The sequence below is a fragment of the Rattus rattus genome, chromosome 18, assembly GCF_011064425.1.
Source record: "Rattus rattus isolate New Zealand chromosome 18, Rrattus_CSIRO_v1, whole genome shotgun sequence".
Taxonomy (NCBI): Eukaryota; Metazoa; Chordata; class Mammalia; order Rodentia; family Muridae; genus Rattus; species Rattus rattus.
Window position 1 is genome coordinate 23,738,200 of NC_046171.1, and position 8,729 is coordinate 23,746,928.

The window sequence follows — 8,729 nt, forward strand, 5'->3', positions numbered from 1 at the left end:
TAGTTATGCAGCCAACATGAACTTAAGACAAATGCTAATACATTTGCAAAGTTGTTTTGCTTGGTTTTATTTATTTATTTACTTTATGTAAGTACATACACTGTAGCTGTTTTCAGACACAGACACACCAGAAGGCATCAGACCCCATTACAGATGGTTGTAAGCCCCCATGTGGTTGTGGGAATTGAACTCAGGACCTCTGGAAGAATAGTCAGTGCTCCTAACCACTGAGCCATTTCTCCAGCTCCTTTTGTTTTTTTCTAATTGGTTCTCTTTCCTGGAGAGGTGCTTTGCCTGCATGCGTGCCTGCACACCGCTCACAATCCTGGTGCTGGCTGTTGCCACTCCTTATATTTTTCCTAGGGAACACTTATACCCTTTAAACAGTCCCTTACAGCTCTGTTCTCTGTCTTCTGGTCTCTCAGTCTATCTGCTGTCTCTATCTCTTTCATGTCCCCATTCTGAGATGGCCTTTCACGCTCCCTGCCCCAAAAAACCTCTGGCATTAGATCAGTTTCCTGGTGTGATCTCTTTGCCACACACCTTGGCCCCAGCCTGCCAAGGTGCTTCTGCCACTAAATCCTAAGACTTGCCCACAGACCAACTGACCTGAGTTTGCTTTCACAGATCCCACGTTAGAAACAGCCAGACACAATTATAGGTGGTGGTGCCTAGCTTTAATCCCAACACTTGAGAGGCAGAGCAGTGTGGACGTCTGTGAGGATGAGGCCAGCTTGGTCTACAGAGTCCCAGCCAGCCTATGAACTCCCAGCAGCCATGGCTGTTACGGAAGATCTGGGCCAGCTACCATGCCAGCGTACAGGTGTGTTAGGTCCAAACCAGGCCTCCAAAACAGCAGTGCCATTGACAATGTCTAAATTACAGTCTGAACTTAGGTCAGGCTGGACCCTGACTGGGTCAAAAAAGGGTTGCTAGGAGATAAACAAAAGCCGAAAATCAGGATTCCTCAGAAACTTCTGAGTCAGGTTTCTGTTTTTCGGAAAGAGCCACTACCGTCTTTATCTAGCTACCTTCAGCCATGGGACATCTAGTTCCCTATCCTGAAACACATGTCTAAGTCCCCAGGTAGCCCCAAGCTCTTGGGTCACAAACCACCCCCACCCCACCCCACCCACCCACACTCTAACTTTCAGGCTGCTCCTGAGTTTACATACTTCCTCCTGTCTCTTTAAACTTGGCACCGCTTCCCCTAGCTTTTGCTATTTTCCCCTGCTCACCCGATCCTCATACCACCCTCTAAGATAGCCATGGCAGCCTTGAACACCCCCCAAATAAATCTTCCTTGTACAGGGTGATGGTGGTTGTACACGGCTATACTCCAGCACTTAAGAGAGTGAAACCCTGTCTCGAAAAACCAAAACCAAAACAAACAAGCACCAAACAAACCAACCCTGTCTACCCATGGAGTGTCCAGCTCAGTGACTTCTCTTTGTCCCCACTTCCAGGGTGGATGGGGCTCAGGAGCCCCTTCCCCGAGCAGAGTCTTTGACAGTTGATGGCTTCTAGGGGAATGAGTCAGTTTTCCTTAGCAGTGTGGGCCCCAATAAGTTGACCGATGGTTTGGTACCAAGGGGTGTAAGGACAGGACAGCACAAACTGGAATTAGTGGGTTATTAAAAGAAAATGAGGATGCGGGCTGGAGAAATGGCTCAGCAGTTAATGGCACCGACTGCTCTTCCAGAGGACCCAGGTTCAAATCCTAGCACCCACATGGCAGCTCACATGTAACTCCATGATCTGATCCCCTCACAGACATACATACATGCAGGAAAAACACCAATGCAAATAAAAATAATAAATTTTAAAAAAGAAGAAAAAGAGGAACACAAAGTTGAAGGGAGGTTAAAATAGATCTGGGAGGAGCAGTGTAAAGATTACCAAAGTAATCACATGACATTCTCAAAGAATTAATTCACACACACACACACACACACTCACTCACAAAACTGCAACTTTTTTTTTTTAATATTTATTTATTATGTATACATCATACAGCCTTCTGCCTGCATGTATGCCTGCAGGCCAGAAGAGGGCATTGGATCTCAATATGGATGGTTGGGAGCCACCATGTGGGTTTTGAACTCAGGACCTCTGGAAGAGCAGACAGTGCTCTTAACCTCTGAGCCACCTCTCCAGCTCAAAACTGCAACTTTTGTCTCCTTCTTTCTACCTCTTTCTCATGATGCATTTTGTAACACCTTACCCCATCTTGGGGCTGCTGATCTACCCTGTAGCTGACCTCCATGCTGGCTTAAGTCAGGTGCCGTGGCTTTCTCTCTCCCTCTTTCTGGGCAGCTGCTGAGGTTGCCTCCTGTGGAGTTTTCCTTTCAAACTCTAAGAAAATTGCCCTTGATCTTAGGGAAAAAGAAAAAGCAAGCCAGACACAGGCATGCACTCTCATCCTCATGAGTAGCTATTAAATGCCTGTGATGGTTTGTATATGCTTGGCCCACGGGAAGTGGCTCTATGAGGAGGTGTGGCCTTGCCGGAATAGGCTTGGTCTTGTTGAAGTGTGTCACTGTGTGCATGGGCTTCAAGGGTCAAGCTATCCTAAGTTCAGAAGTCAGTCTCTTCCTGGCTGCCTTCGGATCAAGATGGAGAACTGTCCACTCCTCCTCCAGCAACACTGTCTGCCTGGATGCTGCCATGCTCCCACCATGATGATAATGGACTGAGCCTCTGAACCTCTACGCTAGCCCCATTAAATGTTTGCCTTTGTAAGAGTTGCCGTGGTCATAGTGTCTCTTCACAGCAGCAAAACCCTAACTAAGACCAAGCTAAGTAAAACTCAAAGGACCAATAGATGGTCTGCATCCCAACACTGCAATGACTCAGGGCAGGTCACACCGCTGGTGGCTCTCAGCCTGTGTGCCCTCTGTAAAGCGTAGCAGGTGAGGACTGAACACTAGTGTGAAGGCCTACCTTCCAGAGGTGCTGAAGATGTAGCTCAGCGTGGGGCGAGGCCTTGGATCCCACCCTCAGCACAGCAGGGGGAAACACTGATGGAAGTCACTTACCCTGAAAGTCTCACTCAGGACAGCTCTTCTCAGACACCGAATACTGCTGGCGACGCTTGTGCCAGAGATCAGCATGTCCGGGGACAGGATAAAATAGCCAAAGTCATCGTCTACTATCCACGGCTCAGATGCACAGTCTCCCTCGATGTGAACGATGTCTCCTGGCTCAACTGGTACCGAACTCCTGAAAACAGGCAAGGTTGAAACAGAAACGTATAACCTAGGTTCCCATAGTTAAACACATCCAGAAGCAGCGAGGACTTTATCTGAAGAATAAATATTTCTAAATCTCTGGGTATTAAATTCCATTTAAGCGGGGGGTTGCTATCGAGACGGCTCTATGGCTAAGAGTACCACTTGCCCCTGCAGAGGACCCTGACTCAATTCCCAGCACCCACAGTGCTGCTCACAACTGTCTGTAACTCCTGTTCCAGGGGATCCAATATATTCTTCCGGCCTCTATGGAGACTGTGCACACACATGGTGTTTGAACATATATGTGCAGACAAAACATTCACATAACATAAATTTTTAAATAAAAATTAAAATTAACTCATCAATGTAAAATTTTTATTATTATTATTTTAAGTATACATGCATGTAAATGCGTGCAGCGCCCAAGACCAGAGGAGGGTCTCAGATCCCCTAAGACTAGAGTTACAGGAAAATGTGAGCTACTTTGTGGGTGCTAGGAACCAAACTCAGGACCTCTACCAGAACAGAAAGTGCTGTTAACCATTGAACCACTTCTTGAAACTTCTTTTTATCTTACCCCCCCTTAAAATTATTCTTTTTCTTTTTTAACATATTTATTTTGTGTGTCTGTATGGGGTGGGGGATCTATCTGGTTCTTCTACCATGTGGGTCCCAGGCATCAAACTCTGGTTTTCAGATTTGGTTGCAGGCACCTTTTCCTTTGAACGATCTCTATCTCCTTTTAATAATTTATCTGCACAAGATGGGTTTTCAGGGGATACCCTAGGCACACACAAGGTCTTGGGTAAGGCAGTGTCCTCCTGACTCTACCAAATCACATCAGGTAATCTCAGCATTTGGAGTCGAGGAAGTGGAGGCAAGATACAATCAGTTCAGGTACAGCCTGGGCTCTGTGAAAGACGGTATTAGAAAGCAAACAAAAACAGCAAACCACCGGACCACCAAATCATGGCTCTAAGTCAAATGCAAATCACCAGCCATTCCTCAGGATGCACAGAACTTCCTGCTCTCGGTCCTGGGACACAGTGATGAGTAGGTGCTTCTCCTCTGCTCCTCTTTCATTCAGCTTGGTCTCAACGGCTAGCACCAGGTATCGGTTATCCACTCCTTGGCTCAGAACTGTCTCAGCAAAGAAAGCGGCTGCCTTCTTCTGAAGTCTAAATCGAAAACATAAAAACCATCCCGTCAGAGCCTTGAGATAAGCAGCCAGTTGACTATACTCAGTCTTCTGGTTTTCTAGTCTTGTTTGATTTGAAAACCTTAAACTAAAGAAAGACATGGGGTGAGATTCTTGTTATAAAGACTGGGGCTGGGGCTCAGTTGGTAGAGTGCTTGCCAAGCATGTTCAAAGCCTGGGAGTCAATCTGATGCCCATCTCTGCACAAACTCGGTGTCTGAGTGTGATGGGTCAGAGGCAAGAGAACCAAGCTGTCTTTAGGTGCACAGGGAGTTTTGGCTAGCCTGGACTACATGAGGAACCATGTCAAAACAAACAAGAAGTGACTCTTCTCCTTTTAAAACACATATGAGCAATAAGTGAAGTTGCACATCATGACTCACAGGGTTGAGGCAGGGGAACTACCCCCAAAATTCAAGTGTTGCAAGGGATCAAACCAAAGAAGGAGACACCCAAACTGCTTTAAATAGGGAAGTTGACTATCTCTAGAGGATCAATACCATAGACTAGGGAGTTCCCGAAAGCACAAGATTGGACTTTTATACATTTCTGCCTTCGCCCTCGATACATGGTTACATACATTCTGACCGGTATTTTAAACTGGTAGGCAAAGATGGTTAGAATTGGGGAGGGGGTGCGGGACTAGGGTTAGGGTCAGTCTACAAATAGGAGAATGCCCACCAGTTTGGCCAACATCACAAATACCTGGAATGGACATTAATCAGCCCATGTGGCTGTTTCTTGGGCCTTTAGGGCCCATTCCTGCCTCCTAACCACACAAGATTAGCCTGGTCTACACCATGAGACCCTGCATAATACAACAGCAACAAAACAAACACCTGGGAAGTGTTAAAAGGAGGTTTAAGATCAAAAGGTCAAAGCCACCCTGGGCTGGCTACACATCTCCACTCGAGGCTAGCCTGGAAAATACTGAAAAGGGTTTCTACCATGGTCGAAAGCCTTTACAAAGTACAACGTAAGGGAGACATTCATATCGCTTTTCCAAATTGCTGATATACGGTGCATGACAATGTTCGGTGGCATAATAGCACTTGCTGTGCTGGATTCCCCCAACTACAGGGGGTGGGGAGGCTGGGGAGAGCAGCATGAAAGGCTAATCTTTACAGTATTAGAGGCCTTGGGCCTACTGTATACCGGGTGTATACCAGGTGTTGGTTCCCCCAGCACCACCAAACAAATCTAGTCCAACATAGTACAGATGCAGGAAGAAGTCCTGGCCTCCCTGTCCTTGTCAAGAAAGCAAGCTCCCCCTTGGCTTCCCAGGAAAGGTCTCTGTTAATGCAAAGGCTGGTCTCAATCACTTCTACTGGAGTCACTTACAGCAACTTCTGAGCCCTCAGAACCGTGCCTTATTCCGGGGTAGGGGGTGGTTCATTTCTGTTCAGTAACCCAGGAGTTTCTCATTTGTGTTTAACAGTGATCAAGGCAACTTCACAATAATAAAACTATGCAAACTAGTATGTAAGCCATATCTCTTCTCTCCTTACGTCTTTCTGGGTGGGTTTCCATAATCCTAACAAGACACCAACCCTCTCCAATTAAAGACATCCAATGGAGGCAGAGGCAAGAGGATCTCTATGAGTTCCATGCCAGCCAAGAATATTGAGAGACCTTGCCTCAATAAATAAAAGGATAAATGCCTTCCACCTTCCCCTACCAATCACTTCGGGGGAGGGGCAGCACGATCCATAGCTTTGTAAATGTTATCGCTCAACACCCTACTTAGCATTAAATTCTGGGACACCTCCAGGAGCTCTTCTAAGATAAATTCCCAGCAACCACATCAGGCAGCTCACCGCTGCTTGTAACAAGAGCTCCAGGAGCTTAGGCACGTGCACACATACACATAAATAAATTTAAAAATAAATAAATAAGACTGGTCTGACTAAAGGAGATTTCTGGCAAGCTTTATGCCCGGAGTTTAACCCCGCGGTCCCACGTGAAAGCAAAGAACTGACACAGGTGCTCCTCCTACCGCCACAAGCCGGACCTCTGCACACGCAAATTAAACAAAATCAAATCCAAGGTATCAAAGACAGTAACCATCATGTGAAAAAAACTGCAGGCTACACAACCACGCCCAGGTCCCAGTTAACACTGGCCCAGAAGGATCGCCCCCAGCGATCGCCTGGGAGGACTACACGGGTTCGCCCGCGCTCGCCCCTCGCGCCCGCCGCTCTCCCGCAAGCTCACATCTCCATCCGCGGCACGGCCTCCGCTCCGCTGTCCTCTTCCAGCAGCAGCAGGTCCAGATCGTCCAGCGGCTCCATTCCTGCTGAAGCCCGCCTGAAGAGCAGGCAGCAGCGAAAGGCGACAGCGCCCGCAACTCACGCCGCTGAGACGAGCCAGCGCGCCGCGCATGCGCAGAAGTCCCGCGCGCCAGAGGCTCCCGCGCTCTCCGCGCCGGGAAAGCACAGCGCAGGACCGGAGGCGCTTTCCCGCCGTCTTGCCTCCAGGACCCGATTCCTTAGTGAACCTGCGGAGCTGTCACGCTTACGTTCGCCGCACGCACCTCTCTACAATCTCCTCTCCGGCTTTTCAGAGGAGGGCGGAGGATGAAGCTGTTTCCAATAGGTACCTGGCTGCTTCCCACTGCCGTTAATCCCAGTACAAGGGATCTGATGCCTCCAAAGGCATCTTCATGCACTTAGTACATACACATACTCACGGGCACACACACACAAAATAAATCTTTGAAAAAGTGAATCTAGGAGGCCGGTGCTAGCACACGCCTTTGTTCCCAGTGCTCGGGAGGGAGGGGCAGGCATATCTCGAGTTCAAGGCCAGCCTGGTCTACAAAGAAGCCCTGACTGGAAAAAAACGAAAACCCAAAGCATCCAAACGAAAGATAAGTCTAAAGAAAAATTCTTTTAAAAGAAACATTTCATAATTTTAACATCCGTCCATTCTGATGTCTGCCTGTATGTGTACATGTGTGGACACCAGTGAGTGGTTCAACAGTCAGTGCCTTCTATGGCTCTTCACTTTATGAGGCAGGGACTGACTAAACCTGGCTAGTATGTGGGTGCTAGGAATATGAACGTAGGTCATACAGCTCTATCACCTGAACCACCTCCCCAGCCCTCCCATTCTTTTATTTTATAGTTAACATTTTCCCTTATCAATAATGCAAACATTTAAAAGAAACACTTTACCTAACACGTGTAACCATCGGGTGGATCTCAGGTTCCACAGTTGATAAATAAAACAAGCCATCCAAACAAGGATTAAAAACTACTTTTAATATCTTATGGATTCTATAATAGACATAGAATGTAATTTATTTTAAAAAATATTTTCAGTTCTCTTTTATTGATAATATAATTGAGATATTTATTTTATAGATTTAAATTACCTTAAGATTAAATGGAATAACTAGCTACAGTGTGGTCCAAAAATTAAAATATACAAAAGAGCTTTACATTATAAACAGACTTTATCCCCACTCCTGGTACATTTACAAATCACAAGATACATTTTTATTTTTAAAGTAAAGATTATAAAAATGAAACTGATTCATCCAATTTTTCAAGCTATGACAAGAAATCTTTACATACATGAAAAAATGCAGAAATAACATTTGCAGCTTAATTTTAATGTCTTAAAAATCACATCAATTCTACAAATCACTACCTCTAAAGACAGTTTACTGCTTCTACTCCATGTGTCATGCTTACAACAAAAGAGAATAGTGTTCTAAACACAATGATTAGAATTTTTATATTCTAAACAATCTCTTTAAAATGTAACAATCGCAACGTGTTTTATATTTACGCTTAGGACTATGACACACTAAACTTACATTACATGGAAGAACTTTATATCTTGACATAATACCTCGGAAACATTGCTTCATCTAAATTTATGGTCCATTTAAATTTTCTAGTACATACCAAGTTATTTAAGACAAGCATCTACAATGTTACTCTCCTTTTAAGAGCAAAGATATTTAGTTTTTATTATCACTGCCTTTGGGAAACACAGGCTTTTAAAAAACTCATGAAAATCAAAGTCCATGATTATAGCATTTGAACAAGACCTGCTATTTCTTCATTTCTTGAATATCTCCTTTAAAATTCAGCACTAATTTTATTGAGAGTGAAAGACAGCTGGGGATGTACCTCAGTGTACACTTGGTTTTCTGATGGGATCTCATCATGCCTGGTCCTAGATTTAATCCCCAAAGAGAGAAGAAAGAAAGAAAGAAAGAAAGAAGAGAGAGAGAGAGAGAGAGAGAGAGAGAGAGGGAAGAAGGGAGGGAGGGAAGGAAAGAAGGA

The 8,729-nt window shown here is 45.4% G+C and overlaps 1 protein-coding gene across 1 annotated transcript in view; it reads right to left on the bottom strand.

The window, feature by feature from the left end:
- The window catches only part of Dna2 (DNA replication helicase/nuclease 2), a 32,694-nt gene extending 23,996 nt beyond the window's left edge, over positions 1-8,698 (bottom strand). Inside the window, 3 exon segments of the mRNA XM_032889257.1 lie at positions 3,039-3,222; positions 4,229-4,411; positions 6,646-8,698. Coding sequence (XP_032745148.1) covers positions 3,039-3,222; positions 4,229-4,411; positions 6,646-6,722 — 444 coding nt within the window. The 5' untranslated portion in view covers positions 6,723-8,698.
- Between the last annotated feature and the right edge of the window lie 31 nt (positions 8,699-8,729).